General features: G+C 38.0%; 1 protein-coding gene across 4 annotated transcripts in view; it reads right to left on the bottom strand.

Annotated features, from left to right (window-relative positions):
* The window catches only part of UGGT2 (UDP-glucose glycoprotein glucosyltransferase 2), a gene marked incomplete at its 5' end in the record, with an annotated part of 78030 nt that extends 58145 nt beyond the window's left edge, over positions 1-19885 (bottom strand). The window contains 8 exons of one of the 4 annotated variants that reach the window (XM_083855169.1): positions 643-743; positions 2796-2877; positions 3944-4040; positions 6015-6189; positions 10516-10628; positions 11749-11879; positions 17705-17787; positions 19728-19885. In XM_083855169.1, the coding sequence (XP_083711295.1) occupies positions 643-743; positions 2796-2877; positions 3944-4040; positions 6015-6189; positions 10516-10628; positions 11749-11879; positions 17705-17787; positions 19728-19885 (940 nt within the window). Of the gene's footprint in view, positions 1-642; positions 744-2795; positions 2878-3943; positions 4041-6014; positions 6190-9834; positions 9972-10515; positions 10629-11706; positions 12055-17704; positions 17788-19727 lie in introns of those variants that run through there. The other 3 variants (XM_083855171.1, XM_083855170.1, XM_083855172.1) reach the window with 3 other exon arrangements.
* Between the last annotated feature and the right edge of the window lie 1508 nt (positions 19886-21393).

Raw genomic sequence — 21393 nt, 5'->3', positions numbered from 1 at the left:
AACGGGGAAAATTTACTTGCGTAAACTTAAATGTTGTGACATTTTATGAGAGATTTATATTTTAGAGCAATTTACAATCTCATTCAAGCTACAGAATGTCCTGAAAGTCATCAGTACACAAGCTTTAGCAAACAACATATTTGTTTTCCTTTTCTACAGGAAAGCTTTTAAAAGCATGTTCTTCCGCTTGATAGTATATTTTAAAAAATACATCGATGTGAACTCCAGTCCACTGACAAAATTTATAAATTAAAAGAAACAACCTGTCCTAACATGCATTTCATCCCAACCCAGCAGTCATGTCAAAATTATATCTTTTTCCTGACCTCTAAAAAAAATATCTAAAACAAGTTTTAATACCTGAGATGACACATCAGGCAGAAAAATAGGCAATATATCTCTCCATCTTATAAAATTACTTCAACATTCCTTTAATTTCTAGCATATGATACAAGGTATCCTTTAATTTCTAGCATACAATAGGTATCAGCACATGCCTTTTAAATACTTGAAGTATTTTGGCCTTTTTATGAAATGATGTCTCCTTTTAAAAGAAGTTTTTATCATAATGTCAATACATTAAAACAACAAAGGAATATTAAATAGAGTATCATGTTAATCGAAAAAAAATGCAATACATACCCTGCATCTCCCAAACCTTCAGTGGTTCCATGTTGTTAGCAGTTTCAATTAGATGTTTTTTAAACTCTATCAGATTGTTTTTCAGATCAGGATGTATCCGTCTACAATAAAACATTTTATTACAGAAAAAAATGAATTGCATCCATCAATGTCTGCTTTTATCCACAGTACTGCTCACAGCTAATATTGTATTCTTAGGATAACAACCAAGAGTGACATTTAACTCATTCTTGAAACAAGAAGATGGATTTTGTGTGAGAAAAGATAATTTCTGAGGGCTAAACCCCAGTTAAAGAGAATCATAGAACCATTTAGGTCAGAAAGGACCTTTAAGATCCTTAAGTCCAACCACTAGGCCAGCACTGTCAAGTCCACCACTAAACCATGTCCCTAAGTGCCACATCGACCCAGGCATGGCAACTCAATCACTTTCCTAGCCAGCCTGTCCCAATGCTTGACAACTCTCTCTCTGTAAGGAAATTCTTATTAAATACCAGGAGTTCACTTATTTTGTAGTGATCTGTCTCAAAACATCCCACCTAAGTTTAGATGGAATAAATGAAGTCAAAGATTGGACAGTATTAACACGCCATCCAGGCAACTGTTCATTTAGCTTACTATAGGATGATGTACACCTAACTGTACATCAACTGTGCTATATATTGACTGTAACTGAATGCACTCTTTGTGGCATTAACTACAAGAGGTATAGGCAAGACAATGTTGAGAACATGTTCTATAAATTGATAGCACTGACAAAATCAACCTACTGAGCACACAAATCATCTGTCTGATCTAAAGAACATGGTACACAAAAGCTGAGCTATTTGCTCTGAAAACATAATAGGTAGGTAAAGAAGTTTTGAGGGCAAATACTTCAGCATGATACAAGATATCCTTGAAAAAACATCTCCATTAAATTTCTAAACATTTTATATCTTCTGCTTACATTCATAACTATTTTACAGCTGAGAAAAGTAAAACTTTTGACATGGCTATAACATAGGAACAATTTACAGACTACTGAAACATCTATTTCACCTCCTGTGTGAAAAGGAGAAGAGGAAAAACCAATGAATCTAGAAACAATGTCAAAAAGAGAATTATCTGACAGCTTCACAAATCAGTCACAGTGGAGAATCCAGAGACTAAGTACAGCTAAACCTAGGAAAACACAAGAAGAAAGAAAGCTCAGAAAAAAATATGGCATAAGCATTTGTTATTACCTGCTGTGCAGAATCTCAAGTACATAGGTGAAACAACAGGGAAACCTCAAGATATGAGTGCACTTCTACCTCAGTGTGCTTGAGAACAAAAAGGTAGGAAGGGAGGGGATGGGCTCTCAAGAATTTAGACAGAATTAGTAGCTCTGAACTCTGAGATTTACAGTTTAGTGACAATATCTACAAACAAGTTCAGTTTTTGTTTTAAATAATGAGCGAATGATATCTAGAGAAGACCCACAATCCCGAGGGTTTTTGCTGAAGAAAAAATTTATGATCCACTACATGGATTTGTTACAGGAAAAGGGAAGCACTTTGGATGACTGAAACCACAAAATGAATCCACCAACTGAGGACTAGAAGAAGTGCTCAGTAGGGTAACATTCAATTTCATTTAACAGATTGCAGCTTGGAGATAAGAGTTCCTGCTGGAAGAGAACACAAATTCACAAACTCCAGAATGAGATGGTATCTATAATAAGCCCATCTTCCTAGAAATAACACTCCTTAACACTATGAAATCCATGACTTTCCTTCTTAAAAACATCTTATGGAGATACAGCACATGGGTTTGGATTTCTTGTGCTACTCTTGCATTTTGAAAACCCACATTTTGATTCTAATTATCTAACAAATGTGAAATCATAATGTTCTAAGTTTTTGTGAGTGTTACCCAGGCAGATATTTTAAATTAAAAAAAGTTTACTGTATATATTCTAAGATAATTAGAAAACTAAAAGCAATACATTGAAATTAACAGAATAAACAACTGTAGCATCTTTGTGTTCACTAGACATTAAAAAAATAAATCAATTTCCACCAAATAAAATAATTTCCAACATAAATCTTAATTCTTCTATTAAAAAACCCAGCTGCTTGAGCTTCTAGAAATAAACATAAAACTCATAATTATAACTTATATCAACTCACTTTAATCTGCCAAAGAGAAATCCTTGTACATCACTTTCCTCCTCTTCTTCCTCATCTTCCTCTTCTTTTGTCTCATTTGCTCCTGAACACATAATACATGTGGATAATATAAGCCAAGGAAGTTATTGTAGTATTATGTTTTTATGATTTATAAAACAGTTAAGAGAAACGTACAATCAAAAAGTTGTCATTCCCAGATGTAGTTTTAATTAAATTCATACTTACAGCATTCAAATTAATTACTCTACAAAACTCTGCAACATTAAAATTAATTTTTAATATAATTCATTCAGTGGTAAGAATTTTTATACATAATTAAATAGGTGTGCTTTAACAGTTCACTTCCCAAAACAGCCATTTTTCAGTTTGATTAAATGATAAGGTATAACTCTTATCAGTCAACTACTATCAAACTTACACTTGAAAAGCCTGATGACCTTAAAGCACTTGAATCTCCAGCTGGCATTTGATATAAGTCAGAGATCAGTTTCTTGCCCTTTAAAAAAACTAAACCATTTTTTGACATGACTTAGAAGTAATTAAATCTTAGCCTTACCAAAGAGAGTTAACTTGCCTTTTATTTTGTGAATGTCCCTGCAAAGTAACTTCTCTGTGTCACTACACTGTAGTTACAACTTTCTGTAGTAAATGTCTCATTTCAATACATTGTAACATGCCCCTTCCAAATTCTATGGTACATTCTATCACATCTTTTCTACAGAAGATGGGGAAAGTATTTCCAGAGAAATTCAGAAAAAAAAAAAACCCTTAGCCTCAAAACACTAATGTGTAGATACTGTAGCCATTAGTATATGAGAGATGCCAACAATCATAAAGTAACTGAAGTACAAAGGTAAACAATCTTAAAAGTATTGAGAGGAAGAAGACCAGATTGTGTTTTGAAGAGCCACAGAAAATAGCAAGTAGAGGTTAGAAAATTGACTGTATCCTAGAGCACAGATCTTTACAAATGTTCTCATCTATTTTGATTTCTTAGTTTCTAATACTTGAGATTTCCTTCTGTAGACATTAGAAATTAAATACAACCTTCAAAACATTAATGACTGAATATTGCACAAATGGAAGATTTAAACAAATTTCACCAGTATCTCCAACAAGATATCAAATCAGGTAAAAACCCCACATACCTTTAACCTGCGTGTCATCTACTGCTTTATATTCTGTACTCTTTATTGCAAGTTCCACACCATATCCAGATAAATACATTTTCCTGGAATTGGGTTTCTGTTTGATGATATTATTTTAAGAGAAGAAAAAAACATAACTTAAAAAAATGTATTTAAAGGAGATTAACAATATCTAATACTGTAACGTTGAAATGTTATGACATTTAAGTCATTACTTAAATTCACCTTTCAATTCAAAGTGCAAAGCATATTGACAGCCCATTGAGAAGGCATGTAAAAGAATGTGACAATGTACTTTATCTCCGGCAAATCACAGAAAGGCTGGTCAAAATTGGAGTCTCCATACAATACTAGAAGAGGGACTAGAACAGGCAGAGCTCATAGTACCCTATACAATTATTAAAGCCTGACAATTCACATTTTAAACTGATACTCATTTCTTTGTAATGCTGCCAGACTTCCAGGATGTTGAGAGGAAATCCTCCAATTTTGCATCAGACTTATTCTTCAAAACAGCTTTGATAAAACATTTAATCACTTTTTGCAAGGAGTAATAATAAAACATATTAAAGTATCACTGCTAAAACAAGGCTGCCACTTACTAAAAACAAACAACAGCTACTTCTAACTTTGGAGTGAAAGTTTGACATTCAATTGTGTAACTAGACAAAGCATACTCATTTCTGAATACATGTCCTAATTTGCCCCAAATATATGAAATGCCCCTTTCCAAAATGCAATTTGCACATGCACAGCAGCAATTTCTTGAAAGCTTTTGAGCTTTAGCTTGTAATTTCCAAGAATCATTCTGTACTGAGAATCCTCCAGACTATAAGTGAAAACTCAGCAGGGCTGGGAGGCTTCTCCATCCATCCTCTAAGCAAAACTCAAGGCAGAGGGAGCAGAGAGCACTCTATAAGTAGTCTCAGTGATACTCAGTTAAAAAAAGAAAGAGACAGCAGAAAGACCATACCTCTTCTGTTATCAATGCTCCCTCTTCTGGCATTTAATGTAAAAAAGGAGGGAGAATCCATCCCAGTGTGTACCAAAGAATAAAAATGGAAGTTGTGAGGAAGGAAGAAAAGGGAAGAGAAGTCTGAAGAGAGAAAAGGTGCAGGCAAGAAGACAACACACATTTGGGGAGACCATGATGCATAAGCCAGGCAGAGCAATGAGACACTTAATATGCAAGTAGGCATTTAATTGAAATAAATGCATAAAAGAATGAAGTTCAATAAAACTATACCCCGTATGACTTTGAATTCAAGACTGGTTTCCTCAAATTCTCTATTTCATTACTGTGAGCAAACAACTCAAAGTCATCTGCAAAGTACGTTTCTCATCTCCCTGAACTGCCTGGTCTACATAAATCACAGCAACCTCTCACTCCATCAGATTATTTTCAGATTAATCACACTCTTTTAAGAGTTGTACTTTGAATATAAATCACAAAAGCCTTCCAATAATCAAAACTGGAGACAATACAGTTCCATGTACTGGTATTTGTCTTGTTTTGTTTCAGGGAGAAGAATAAGTTAAGAGACAATTCAGAAACATTATGTTTCAAATAGTGACACTACGGAACACAAACATTTTAAAACTGATCAGTGATGTTGGCCATGACAGCCCATGCTGCTGTATTTTAATGAACATGAAATTACATGGAGAATATGTAAAAATATAATCGGTAATTTCTCACTTTGATTCTCTATTCTACTTTCCATTTTTCTAATTCTAGTTACTAATATGTTCAGTGTGCTGGACCAAGATTCACTCAAGATCTTTGTACACTGTACAAAACCCAGATATATAACCAAAAAAGAGATATTTCAAGATCAGTGATGCAATCAGTGCTTGCATGCAGGATTGGTAACATTACCATGCATTCCTGGCTTCATAGTTTGTATTTGGTGAATTACTTACCTAGAGAGTTCTAATATTAGAAAATGTATTGCATATAATTTAGCCAAATGCAAAAATAAATGTAGAAAATGTGTTTCGTCAAATAGCAAGCAAAGCAAAGACAGAATACTAACAGTTTACTGAAACGATGTTGATTTGAATTGCATACCTGAACATAATGCCGGAGGACATAAACAATTTCCTGCTTTTGTGCCTTCTCAGATAAAATCTTGTGGAATTTGACAAAGTCTTTTGTACCCATTTCTGCATATAGAATAACTACTGGGCCATCTTCTTTGAGAGTTGGGAATTTATGGTCTCCCTTAAAAAGATATGGTCTAGGTCTGGTTTTAAAAACAAATAATTGCGACATTATAAAGTCAGAAAATTAATTAAAACAGTGGCATTTTTTCTACTTCATAATTAAAAAACTAGTAAACATTTATACGCTAAAAGTATACAAGCCATGTTAAAATCACCACAAAATAATAATGATTGCTCACAAACAAACTCAGAACAACAAATTCACAAATTAAAGTATAAAAAACTTAAAAATCAGCATCAACTAAAAATAATTAAAATACATTTTATCAAATCACAACACAAAGCATATGAAAAGTATAGCACTCGGAGATTTTGTGCATCAGTAACAGCTTGACGCTTTAAACAAGAATGATACATTGTATCTATTAGAGATGCACAGAGCAATCAGTGAGGAACAGAGTAGCAGAGGGAGATTCTGTGAAGTTTGAGAAAGCTGTCAACGCACCTGGAAGCTAACTGGGGTTATGCTATTTTGAAGCCATCAGGCTCTGATAATTTAGCTAATTTTGCAAATTTTGACTGCCTACTGACCCTCCTAATTGAAAATCAGGATTAGAAAAGTTATGCTGCAATGATTTCTTAGATGAATAAAAAGATCTTTTGAATAAATCGTGGGAAAGATGGAAAAGTAACAGAGGATATGATTGAGTAATACACTCAAGGTACTAATTATCAATAAGCACACTTTTTCAAAGTTGCCTTTGCACTGATGGTCAAAAGACCAGCAAACTGTCTCCAAGCATCCCCAAGACATGTTAGGAAACTAATTCAACACACAGTACAGAACTGTGTGTGGTAGACACTCACTGAAGAGCCATACGGAAAGATGTGAACAGAACACCACAGTTTCTGTGATGCAGATCTTTGAAACATCTTCAGTGTAAAAAACTACAGAATAATTTACACTGCAAAGGTAACTGTGGCAATACAGCTCAGAAGCAGGATTCAGAGTACTGCTGAACTCATTACAGAACTAGATGTCTAGAGGGCTACAAGGCCTGGAAAGTCAAGGCAAGACCCTGAAGAAGGAAGAGATCAAGGTGTGTGTGTGTATGTTTGTGTGCAAGACAGTGCAGGCCTGTACAAGTCTGTACTAGCCCATAGTTAAGCAATGTTACTAAGAAACATAGATATGGTTGTTATGCTTGCAAGGTTAATAAAATTGGCTTCATGATGCAAACCATGGAGACCTCATCTCTTCAATCGCTCAACAGGTAACCTTTGGAGGTAACGTGCTGCAAACCCTCACTTCAAGCAGGAGCAATTTGTATGAGGTTACTCAGGGTTTTAACATCAATGCCCTATGTAAGTTTGCTACACATGCAATCAAGGACCTCATTTGTAAGGCAGAAGTAAGAGGGGCCCAGTTTAAGAATTAACTTGGCTGCAGGTAGTTGGGTCACAGAAATATAGGCACACTGGCCAAGCTATCACAGGGCAAGCAGACCAAAGAGGTGAGATCCAGGAGTCTGAAACGACCCTTGAATGAGTGAGCTCTGTGGAAGAACTGATCCAGATTTGCCCCAGTGAAAGCATATGTGTGGGATGTGAATCATGCAACTTCCTTCTCATAACCAGAGACAAGAGCTGCCACTGTCATGGAGAGAGTGGAAAACCACAACCAAGGGAGCTTCTCTTCTCCTAACTTTATGCACTCTACTTCAACCAACCAAGTTGGTTACTGAGGGCTGCCATGACTTGAATAGTGACAATTTCATATCACAATGAACACGCTTCATGAAAATATTAAGTGCTGCAACAAAAAATACTGCATAGAGCTCCTCTAATGACCTTGGGTTGAGAATTAAAGTGTTCAGCCCTTGTAAATCCAAGATAAGCCTCTGTTCTTTGTTTCTCTTCAACACTGAATAGTAGTGACAAGGAATTGATTCTCCTGCTCTTAGAACCGAAAGGTAATTAATTTTCTGCCATAAGAGATGCTCATAAGAAGGCTGCCTGAAAGACAAGGAAGAACAGCTGGGGAGGGAAAAAGAAGAAGATAAAAAAATTACACAGATGTGGAGCTCAACACTTCCTAGGGTAGCAAAGGCGACTATATGCTTGTCTAGATAGTACCCAGGATAGGATGCAGAGGCAGTGTAATAGAAGACTGCAAACATGTACTGACAAATGTAAGACACTGACTGTTTCCAGCAAAATGTGACTCCAATTAATGCTTCTGCTCTTCAGCGCAACAGCCCCAGAAACCTTAGTGCTGTGTTTTGGACAGTTAGCAAGATAAGCAATCTCAGCCATTTAACCATGTGTTCTTTGACACGCCCAGAGCCCTTGAGCTCTGGAGCCATTTCACCCCCACACAAAATACTTTCAATCAGAGCCACAGAGGCCATTGCAACATGGCTGAAAGAGCAAAAGACATCATCACAGTCCCTGTTGCATTAAGGACTGAATGAAGCAAAACCTTAACTTTGACATGCAAAATATTTGGCCTGAGACTTCCTGAATGTTGGGTTGAGATGTTGAATCCATACAAAAAGAATGCTGCAGCCTCTTCTTTCTCTTCCAGTGAGATTTGAAATTATCAGTCCCTAAAATCAGGATATTTCTAGCATCCTCATCCAAATGTGGTGAACAACTGAAAGCATGGCTTAAATTGGCCTGGGAGAATCATAACAGACAGAAGACACAGAATGGAGCAGAAAGGAAAATACTTTGAAATAAAAAAGAATCAATAAATCAAGAAGATATCTTCTATGAAGAGACAGAAAAAGAATGGCTGGTTTAGAGCAACCAGATGTGACACAGCACACTGTCCCTTATGTCCTTTGTTCACCTGGTAGAAAAAAAAGAACAGGAGCACAGCCCTATCATTATCACCCAGCCTAAATATCACCAGCACAGGTGAGGCATCTGCTACCCAGAGTACCAATGGAACTAACAGTGGGAACAATTACCTAAACACGCGAATGTGAAGATGTTTTTCTCAGAGTCTAGCTCCAGGTACTCTAAATATTCGAGTAACACAACTAATTTTGGGGTAGTGAGAAGGAGGGAAAATTCATCAAGATTTCATCCCTGCAATTCTGAATGGTGTGACTGACTGCAAACTTATTGAAAATAGAAAACCAACTAAATAAAAGAATCTTCAGTTTTCTTGCAAGTTCTTGAGGATTTCTGGAAGTCTAACTCTCTCAATTCTGAATAATTCAGGATTCTATTATTTAGTATTGTAATTTTGCAGAATTTTTACATTTGGGAATAGTATCTCCAGAGAGGAGAATGTGCTGAACCCAGTTAATTGCTTTAGAAGTTTACTATATTCAGACATTGCAATAAAGCGTTATGATCTCATGATGCCTTAATTTACGGCCACAAGAATTCAACATTTTAAATTATCCGTAGTATATTTTGGCTTTTATCTAGGAAAAAAAAGACATTTTTAGAAGAATATAACTGGTAAAAATGAGAAATTGTAAACTAGACATTCAGTTGTTTTTACAGGAACCTTGGCTATTGAATAAGCAAAAGACAATGATTTAGTAGGTTGTAATTGTATCAATGGACTTAGAACATACCACAAATCACACGTGTAGAACAGAAAATTATTTTCAGAAGCAAGCAACCCCAAAGAGACAAATTTACAGGTTTTCAGAGTTTCCCTCCAGAATTTATATTTGACCGAAAGCAAAATCCAAGAAATATACCTCACTAAATCATCTTCCAGCTCGGCATACCTCCATGAAATGGCTGAGGGTACGGATACTAATGTATATTATGGAGACCATTGCAGGGGAAAAAAACAACAACAACAACAAAAAAGAATGCTACATGCAGGTCTTGAAAAAAACCCCACAAATTAATGCTTTTTTTAAAAGAATAGAGATTAAATATTATGTTTTCAGTACTTTGTTATTGTCATTTTAATAGGTTCTACACATTTTATTTCAGAGCTCCAGTTCTGCACTGGTGCTAGTTACCACAGGACAAAACCTGCAGAAAGGACTGGTAAGTGTAAAGTCTAGCACAAGGTGAGGAAAGGTTATGCCAGTTGAGGTAGACTCCTCTTCCACTCTTATTCCAAGCCCTTGCAACTCAGAAAAATCTCAAGTGCAGAGACACTGACTACAGAGAAGGTCTGTGAGCAGAGTACTGTGTCAGACACACAAAGCTGTAACTTTGTATAGAAAGTACACTGTAACTTAAACTTGAGTATTCCATGGAAAAGATTTTAAAAAAGGAAAAATACAGAATTGTCCATGTGATTAGAGGACCAAAGGTCTATGATTTTATTTTAAAACCTACTTTGATTCATAGCTGATGAACTGTCATAATATTAAGCTCTTTTGTAATCTATTTTTCCTCTTAAACCAGATCATTATATTTACCTCTTAGTAGCTTTCTTCAGCAGCTTTTTTATTTCATTAGTCTTACAGGTGTGCTTCTCATGGATAACCACAAATGCACTGCAGCCTTCTGGTGGAGGTTCATCAGCTGCAATCTAATAGTTCAACAATTATACTCAACCAGAATGCTTTGATTGCACTTAAACTCACATCCCTTTGATTAAAATAACTCAACAGCTGCCATTAAGCTGTGTTTCTAATTAAACCCATTCAAAACTGGGTACATGTGGGGGAAGAAAGAAAAAAAAAGAAAAAAAAATTTAAGACCCTATAACCTTTGTGAGGCATAGTCTATTAAATGCAGTCATACTCCAGAAAATTAGTACATTCATGTTCTGTAAAGACAGGACTGAGAAATCTTCTCCACAAGCTGAAATGACAGCCTGTATTCTGAGATATCCTTAACTTCGGTTGCTATCAGCAATCATGTTAACATCCAAAGATTAGACTTCTAAGCCAATAAATCCCAAACAAATAACGTCAATTTTTGATTCTCTCTCTTTCCCATTCCCTGCCTTTTTTAAAAAAAAACTCTACTCAGCTATTCCAATATGAAATAGGAATCATGTGACTGCATGTCAGTGAGTCTGGACTCAGCAGCTGAAAGGTAAAAGCAAAAAGACATAAATATGAGATTATGATATTCCTCCAGAGAACATCTGCAAAACTCCCTAACTTTATTTCAGCTTATTACCTTTCAGAAACATGGATTTCCCACTTTATCCTAAAGGTGGCATTGCTAAAAGGAGGAGTAGCAATTGTAGGTTTAGAGGCACAGTGAATTTATGTCCTCTCACTTTTTAATTAATAAAGCAGATTTTTCTAATTTTTCAACTTTTCAAATACTAAAATAATGAGAAAGAAGAGAAATTCACTAAATAACAAATATAAATTACTTGAAGCTATAGGAAGTGTCCTTCTCTGGCAATGTCTAAATTCCCAGAGGAATATTTGAAGCAATGCAAAAAATCCTCACAATCTGAGTTTTAAAAAATGAACAATTGCAAAATAATTCTACCCTGAAAGGAATGTTATCCATAGAATTAAATAGGAATATTTGTTCCTGCCAATGTAACCAGCTTATAAAGCATCACTTTTATCATGTTAGATTTCAAATGATAGTGGCATATATTTTACTGAACTGTAACAATGAACATTGTTCAGGCAAAATACCTCATTCAATCATGTACCAAATATATCAGGCAATACTGTCACCTGCTGAAACATCTGAACAGTTGGAGAATAAGCCCGTATGGAAAGTGCAAACTTCAACAGATTGATTTGCAAATTGGATAGAAATTGTCCTGCTTTCTTCAAGATTAAATTGTAATAGGAGTACTCTGAATCTGTTGAAGAGAGGAAAAAAAAAAAAAAAAAAAAAAAAAAAAAAAAAAGAGAAAGTTTTAGTATTTATCCCTAAATGATGTGGCATATCTACCTACACTACATAATAGGCCAGCATTAATGCCAGTGCTGCTTGGCATTCTTAAGTCTTCAGTGTTGTCCACTAATAACTGTTTCCTTTCCTACAAATCCACAGGCATAATATCACAAAAAGAAATCCAACGTGAGAGACCTCAACAGCAATAGTTAATATCAAAGTTATTTTCAACAATATAAAAGCCCACTCAACAATAATATCTCTTGAAAAACCTATATGGAGAGTCCTGAATAGAGCATTATTTTACAAATAATTTCCTCATATTTAGTTCTGAAACACTCCAACCATGTGACTATATGAGCTGCCTAACACAAAATCAATCTTCAGAGTTTATTCCATACACAGAATCACACAGAATATTCTGACATGGAAGGAATCCACAAGGACCCTCAAGTTCAATGCTACGATGAACTTAAGTGGACTCTTAGAGCCTGTACATGGATTGAACCTGAGAGGTAATTTCAGTTAAATAGAACAACGGTTTGAGCTTTGCAAATTATTTTCACATACTATTGAATGCTTGAAATTTGGTACTACTTGCCCTCTAAAATAATTTTAACATTGTCAAAAGAGTAGAAGTCATAGTAAGTTTCTTAGGATGTCACAGGGAGTCACAAAGAACCAGATTTCTCTGGTTATAAAATCCTGCATGACAGCATATTACCACTAAATCATTAACAAAGTCAATTTAAAAGTAAATAGGAGACCACATTAACAGAACACAGCCCCAGAGTGCTGACATCTGAATGGACATGTATGAGCTTCACATCTGTGAACTTTCATCCTAGCCATGAGAAATACAGCCTAGAGGCCAACAAAACCTTAAAAGCTCACTCTGAAGATGCCTTAATTTGCCTGCTGAAAAACTCTCTCAACTCCTGTAGCCAAATTGATTAGATTGACTCCACCAAGATCTGAATAGCCAGCTAAGCAGACTCACATTTAAATGTTGACATTTACTATCCACAATTTACAGCAGCTATCTTTCATCACAGTTAAGTTAAAAATAATTAAAAGAGACAACCAGGCCAGTCACAAAAGATAAGAAAGTATTACAGCACAGCTCCTCAGACCTCACGTACACACGGCACAAAATTAATCTGAGTATATGCCAGTAACCCACAAGAGAATTCAAAGTACTGAGGCACAGGAGGTAGGGAGAGTAAACGTAAGGGACATAATTAATCAGAAGAACAGAGTGTGCTTGAATAATTACTTGGTGGGATGGATGTATGGGGATTGTTTCAACTGCATGGATATGAATGTTTGGATCCACAGATGAGCTAGGGAATTAGAGATCCCAGGTAACAGCAGTTGAGGCAATCACTGGCCAGTCAAACCTGTGCCATTCAAGCAAGATGTCAGTAAGGAGGGAATACATTATTTACTGCATTATTAGTATAGAAATGCCATGTTTGTGAAACTAATTCCTCTGGAATCTTTAAGGTTTATATGCACATAAAAATACTTGTCTAATTTAGTTGTGAATAATGTGTAGTCTTCTAGATTGCAAAAAATAATTTGCATGATTGTTGTTTATATGAGATATACTGTTACATTTTTCAGAGAAAATTGCTTCCATAGAGAAAATATGTTTGCATGTTGGTTTTGTTTTGCGTTTTAATATATATTTATGAGGCTGCTGAAAATTCAATATATAAACTGAAGCACTTGGGAAGACAGTAAACACTCAAGTGATAATTAGTCGGCAGGGAACTGGCTACTTACTTTCCCTCAGTGATCATAAATTAACCTTTAGGGACAGAAAAGCAGCAGCAAGTTTAAAATGCCATCTTCAGTGTTTTGTAAATGTTGCTTTTAGTATGAAATTTTTGCAGCTTTCATTTCTTTATAACATACCTACAGCTCAAAATATCATCACCTGCCCCTCCAAGCATTTCACAAGCCTGGAAGAAAATATGTTGCACATTAAGTAGATATAAACAATGTTGCCCATATTATCTGCAGACCTCACATTATTTGATACAGTGTATCTCATCACTAACCTTCTCCTGTTTTCCATACGGTATAATCAAGATGCTGCCCAAGTTGATTTGAGTTCATATTACAAAAGAAAAAAGTTAAAACTGCCAAATACATCACCAGACTAAATGTTTCACCAAACTCCATGTACATAATTCCTACCAAATCCATTAAACTGCTACAAATATCACAGCTAAACAGACCATTAATAAATCTAATTTGGTAACGCTAAATATTTTAAATCAGCAAATTAACAAGAGATGTTGATTATTCTAAATTTAACACAACAAATCCTGAGAACTGATTAAAAAAAAAAAAAAAAACAACCAACCAAAAAAAAACCAGATTGAAAATCAACCAAGGGAGGATTTAGGAAAAAAACCCCAAGCTCTTATTTGATTTTTTAAGTTGCCTTCTAGCTTTAACACTTTACAACCCTTCTGAAACAGTCAAAAGTATGTTGGGATACAAATCTATCATCTAATTCCTTTATAAACCCAGATTTTCAGCTTCAAATCTGGGAATTCTTTACCTTTTATGAAAATGTTTCTATTTAAACAAGCAATGCTTTTATTTCCTGCTTATTCATCCTGTCTACTCTTGGCATCACTCAGAGAATAGCTGAAAAGTCAATTGCCTCAACCAATTCTTTTTCAGCCAGATCCTTTAATTTACTGAAGTAGTTGTTGCTACATCAGTTTTAACACATCATGAACATCCCTCTACATCAATGTGTCTTGACATGCAGCTACTAAGACAGAATTCATTCCACACCATAGAGAGAATCAACTTCTCCTCAGAGGTAAACAATTACACACCCCGCAGTAAACTGTGCCACTGCACCAGATTCTCCACTCAGACTGACCAGTTTATTGTAAACATCTAATGCAGATTTCCTGTTCATGAAGAGCATCCATTCCTTAGATTAAGACTACCCCAACTATGACTTCACTTTTAGGAAAGCAACTTGGTGCCAGAACTTCAAGTTTCTCTGCATTACTGTCATAGTTGTGTGTTGGCCATAAAGATAAATATACACAGTACGTTTAATTAAAGTAACTTTTTAGTATAGTCTCAAGGTTGCCAACGGCCAGCATCTAACAGTTCATTGGCACTATAGGTCATGGAGATCATTCTACTGTAATTTATTTATTGTTAGTCACAGAATTTATCCTCAATCACAGAGTTTATTCAGGTGAAGTAGGTGTTTAACTAACAGCTAATTTCAACAGACATCTGTGTCACTAATAATAAATGTTATTAAAGCTTCAAACTCCTTGGAAAGTGTGTCCAAGCAAGCAAAAAAGAAATGGTTGATAAAAAAAACCCTCCTGACACATCATCTGATACAGCAGTCTTATCTCAAGGCAACACCAACTGCATCTAAACCTCTCACAGAAAAAAAGAGTAAGTTAAAAATTACTTCTGGAGGTCACCTTGTCCAAATTGTTACTTAGAGATATTATTTCAAGGCTTGACTAGGCTGCTCAAGGCCTCATGCAATAGAATTTTGAATTATCTCAATGAATAGAGATTCCAGAGCCCCCTAGAGCAGTCAGTTTCAATGTTTACCCAATTCCAGGGCAGAAAATTTTCTCCAGTATCTAACCACAACTTCCATGTTTCAACTTCTGCCCTTTGCTTTTTTTTTTCATACTGCTGTGTACACCTTCAGGAAGGGCCTGGTTCCATTTTCTTTGCACATTTCTCTACTAGGAAGCTGAAGATACAAGGTCTCCCCTTACTCCTTCCTTTCTCAGGTTCACTCACAGCCTTTCCTCAGAAGTCTGCTCCACCTCCCTAACCACTGCACAGATCCTCTCCTACATTTGCTCCAATGATGGACTCTTGTCTTTCTTTTCACAGGGAGGCCCAACATGGCCCCAGTACTCCAGAGTCAGTCTTAGAAGTGTCTCATACAGTGGAATAAACACTCTGACCTCTTGCTGCCGCAACCTGGCATGCAGTTGGCCTTCTCACTGTTTGCAAGGATTCTCATTTTGCCTCTCAAAAAACCACTTTCTAGTCAGTCAGCACCAAGATTACGCTGTTGCTGAGATTATTCCAGCCCACGACAGGGAGTCTGTAAAGTGCCTTTGCTGAATTTCCCAATGTTTTTGCTGGCCTGTCTCTCCAGCTTGCCAAGGTCCCTTTAACTACAGTCCTATCTTCCAGCTTCTTCTCACAGTTTTGTGATATTCCCAACCTTGTTGAGGGTGTAACACATACCACTGTCCTGTGTGCTGACAAAGACCTTAACATCAGACAACAACACTACCCTCAACAAATGCAACAAGCAGCTGACCACAGGTCAAATTCTGCATCTGTCTCCATTTTCCATATCCTCATGCCTTATACAGAATGGCTTCTAGCAGCATTCACCACCTGGGCATTCTGTTCTCAGTGACTCTCTCTGGTTTGGTACATACTTCTGATCTTGAGATCACCATCTCACAGGAATTTTGGGGTTTTTTTTATAATTTTCCCAGTTGATACTTTACAATTAAAATCACAATTCTTTGTACATTTTCTGCTTGTACTTTTTCCACTCTAAAGAAATGACAAGGAAAACACAAGGAGATAGTGAAGTCAAAAATTACACCTTACTTGACATAAAGCACATCATGGAATCAAAAGAAGCAGAATTATGTTTACCATGTGTGACCTCGTTCCCTTCCTACTAATGTTTTAACTCTACTGGCTGCTCGGGGCGCTGCTGAGCACTCAAGTAACATTATCACATGCACACCACAATCTTTTTTAAGTTGCATTCAGTCAGTCACAATCATTGAAATGTTGTTTCTCAAGTCCTCCCTCCCATATACAGCATTTTTCTTGTACCTGCACCTCTCACTGCCATTTTCTGCATGATCTTTTTACAATTTTTTATCTTTTGACTATTAATTTTACTTCCGATTTCCCTCAAGTCTCTTCCAGTAGTAGTGTTAGGTGCTCACACTCATGCCTAAAGAGTTGTACTATTCTGTAAGTAAAGAGCAAAATGAAGCAGCCTTACCTTGTTTTGAAGCCTTTTTCACCCTGTTCATCTGTTGACTTACCAAGCAGGTCTAACACCGCCCAACCCTGTGTAAAGCCCTGCAGGTTGCCTCGTTTTTCACTACCACGGACATTTCTAGTAAACTGTTCTCCAAGGTTTCTTCTGGGGTGGGTTTTTATGTTTCTTTTGCTGGATTTTATGCTTTGGTCTTCCCTCCAAATTTCTAACAACTTAATATTCTTCTAATCATGCAAGTCTTTTTTAGTCCTATTTTGTTAGTGACAAACCTTTATTCTAAAACATCAGTATTTATGCTAGAAAACAGTCTCCATGCCATGTACAAGTATTAAACCTTTTCTGGTAATTCTTTAAGTTTTTCCATTAGCATTTCCTAGCATTCTCATTTTAGTTATTTGTGTGATTTTGTGCTCTGCAAGCATCCATCTTACAGAAAACATGATGTCTCAATAGCCTAAAAGCTCTTGGCAAGTCACGTAAGCAGGTAGGTGTCTTTAATCTTTACACATCTGTTCCATTTTGTAAAAGCAGTTCAGTCCATCTCAACTTTTTTTTTTTCAATTCCTCTGCAAGTGTTGCTCTTAGGGGAAAACGTGCTACAACTTTCTGAAAGAAGCCTACCTAGCAAGCAACAATGGAAGAGTCAGGCTTGACCTGCATAGAACTAATTAACGTGTTGTGTCTCAAGTTAAATACAGGATAATATAATAAAAATCAGCTGTTTAACTTACCTCCTTGCTTATAAACTGTTAATTCCCGCACAGTTTCCAAGAACTGCCAAAACTTCTCATTACCATCTTCTGCAATAAATTCACTGTTTAAAAATAGAAATTAATTGTCCATAGGTTGATTTTGTCTAAAGATGTACCACAGTAAAATCCTTCAGTTGTTTAAAATAATAAATTCCCATCACAAACCAAATGTTAGATATCCAATGACTAATAACTATCTCCATAGCATAAACACTGAACTGAGCTGTATTTTGGTCAAAAGATATTTTGAACAAAGAACTATCATCCAAACTCAACGATCAGAGCTGTAAAGCATGCAGACTGCTCTCCTGTTACAGAAAACCACAAAACGTTCACTTTATTTTTCCACAGATATTCCAATACACACTTATAAACAAAATCAATTCAGTATACAAATTTTATTTAACAGTAGCTAATTATACAAATAAGAACACACTCTCTGTCAGGTTATAGTTTTTCACTGAATTACAGGCTTTCATCAACAACATCTACTTTGCTGTGCATGGAGGGAGATGGTCAATCTGAAACACTTTCAAACATGAATTAATCCTTACAAAGCATGAAAGGTAAGTTTTACTTTATATCAAATACCGCTCTTCCAATTACTATTTTTTTTCAAACTGTAAGAGGCAAAATTTAGGTCAGATATACAGAAGAAATTCTTTACTGTAAGGGTGGTAAGGCATTGGAACACGTTTCCCAGAGAAGTTGAGGATACCCCATCCCTGGCAGTGTTCAAGGCCAGGCTGGATGGGGCCCTGAGCAACCTGGTCTAGTGCAAAATGTCCCTGTCCGTGGCAGGGGGGTTGGAACTAGATGGTATTTAAGGTCCTTTCCAACACAAACCATTCTGTGATTCTGTGATTTACAGGTAACATTTCTAAGGTTTGTGGTTTTCCTTAAGGGAACATCAGTTGCTTTTGCTCCCCTGCTTATGTCTACCAAAAAGTTCAATTTAGCACGACTATATTGTTTTCTAATCTTTACTTTGGAAGTTTGCCTCTCCTTTGATTACAGAAGCTTGTAGTTCTCCCCTTCATGGGTGTTCTCCAAACAGTAGCAAGTATGTTTAAAAACAAAACAAATTTAAGCCAAATGGGCAGGGGAGCCACAAGCATCTAAAACTGGAGAACATTTTCCCTTTCTATTGTGGGTCACAGAGTGGTTTGGGTTGGAAAGGACCTTAAAGATCATCTGGTTCCAACCCCCTGCTATGGGCAGGGACACCTCCCACTAGAGCATTTTGCTTCAAGCCCCATCCAGCCTGGCCTTAAACACTGCCAGGGATGGAGCATCCACAACTTCTCTGGGCAAACTGTTCCAGTGCCCCACCACCCTTACAGGGAAGAATTTCTCCCGCACATCCAGAATAAACCTACTTTCATTTTGAAGCCATTCCTCCTTGTCCTCTCACTGAACGCCCTTGTAAGAAAGGCTCCCTCCCCACCTTTCTTGTAGGCTCCCTTCAGGAGACTGAAATTAGGTCATCCCAAAGCTTTCTCTTCTCCGGGCTGAAGTTATGATTACAAGTTAACAATACCTTTTAAAATACCACCGTGTTTCACTCTTACAGCTTCACATCTGCACTAGTACCTTTATAATCAATTAACGTGCTCACTACTTGGGGACAGAGGAAGATGTTACTCGGCGGAAGGCAGGGATTGTGTAATTGGCCCGTTACATCTCCTCAGCCCAGCGACCGGCAAAGCCTGAGCGGGTCACACACGGAGCCGCTTGTGCAGCTCCTCACAGCGCGGGAGAGCCCTGCCAGCGCTGTCCGCAACACGCTCCGAGGGGAGAAAGCCCTTCAGCCTCACATCCACGAAGCACTTTAACACACCCTCCGACAGAGAGAAACGCTGCCGGCCCCTCTGCCAGCCCCCCTTCCCGCTCAGCGGAATAAAAGGGGTCCCTCGGCCCTCCTGTTCCCCAGGAGACAGCCGGGACAGGGCGGCCCCCGGCAGGAGGAGAAGGAGAAAGAAGAGCAGGAGGCTGCACGCACCTCGCCTCCAGCAGCAGCGGGGTCGCCGGCCACTTCGCGGCCAGGCGGGCGGTCACGGGCTGTGAGGAAGAGGCCGGAGCGGTGCCGCAGGGGCACGGCCGGGCGCTCAGCAGGGAGAGCAGCAGCGCCGGCGGCAGCAGCGGCGCCCAGCCCGCCATGAGGAGCAGCGGGGCCCGGGGACGCCCAGCCCCGCACGGCCCCCGCCGCCGCGGCGTGCGCCCCGCCCACACAGCCATGCCGCTCTCTTACTGGCTGCGCCGCGCCCCCGGCGTGGCACTATTGGTCAGCTCGAAAGCCAATCAGAGGCAGATGGCACATAAATAGCGAGGCGGCCGGCGCCGTGACACGCGGCGCCAGGAGTGCGCAAGCGCAGAAGAGTTCTCCTGCTCCTCTCCACCTCCACCCTGAGGCGCGCCTGTGTCCGCCCCTCCCGCCGGCGTTGGGGCAGTCCCGTTATTTTCCTTTTTCCTTTCCTTTTTCCTTTGTGATTTACGTGAGGTGCTCTAGGCTTGGGTGGTGGTTGCTGCGGGAGGCTGAGGAGGGCCGTAGTTGTCTCCTGAGCTCCCGCCGGCCGTGCCCGGGCGCGCTGCTCCCCTCGGCCTCCACCAGCCCACCGACAGTAGTGAAAGTCTTACTCTGGGTGAGCAGCTTCCGACCTAATATACACATACAGCTGTTCCTCTGAGAGGGAGGCATTTAATTTCCTCTTCCTCCAAGTTTTCTTGGAGGAAGAAATTCTATTTTGAGATGTTTTGTTTCTTATCTGCATTTTTTTTTTTTTTCCCTAAGAAGCATGAGCTTCACAGGAACCCCGCCTCTACCTTCTGCCTAACTTATCTTGGAATTATCAGACTTAGGTTCTCTAATTTTTTTCTGTGTTCAAAATCTCTGTAGTCAATTCCATTTCCTCAATGAAGCTGCTACATTTCCTCAGTTTTCCAGACTTGGGAGAGGCTGGTGCTGCTGGAGCTGTGCTGTGGAATGCCCATACAGAGCAGCTCTGCACAGTTGGTCATTGGAGGAAGAGCCCCTCAGCTGTGTTAAAAGCAGGGGGTATTGCCTTTTCCAAAATGTGACTCATGGCACTCGAAGCTGAAACCTGGAATGTCTTACTGCTGTGTGCACTTTAATTTCTTTTCCACACAGTCATCTCCTGACTGTTCAAAGTTACTTTGTGGGTGGTGGAAGCCAGTGAGGGCATAACTCCAGGGAGCAGGCTGTGCATTTTATCGTTTAAATGGTTAGTGTTCATTTCAAATTATGGTACAGAAACTTGCCTTCACAGAATGCCTGTATTTAACATGCTTCTGGGTCTTTATAATGTCAAAATAAGAAAAATACCTCCTGAGGGTCATTCATATCTAAATTCAGCCAAGGACCTTTGTGGTAGATCTTTTTTGGACTTGTTCACACAAATTTATGCTATTATAAGACCTCAGATAATTTCCAGCTACCACTGTGTCACATCAGTGATGCCAACTTTAATGTTAATAGTTTAAGTAAATCTTACCTAAAACTTGTAGTACAGCCTTAATACACCTCTGCAGAAATAATGTAAACCACAGGAATATTTTTCTTGGCTTATGTTGTAAGGGTCATTAGAAATAACAAAATGCAGCATATTTTCTATGCAGAAAGGCTGTGACACAATTTCTTTCATACTGAC

The sequence above is a fragment of the Zosterops lateralis genome (genome assembly GCF_965231275.1).
Source record: "Zosterops lateralis genome assembly, chromosome: 2".
Taxonomy (NCBI): Eukaryota; Metazoa; Chordata; class Aves; order Passeriformes; family Zosteropidae; genus Zosterops; species Zosterops lateralis.
The sequence above is the reverse complement of the archived record's forward strand: the minus strand, read 5'-3'. Positions and strand labels throughout refer to the sequence as shown.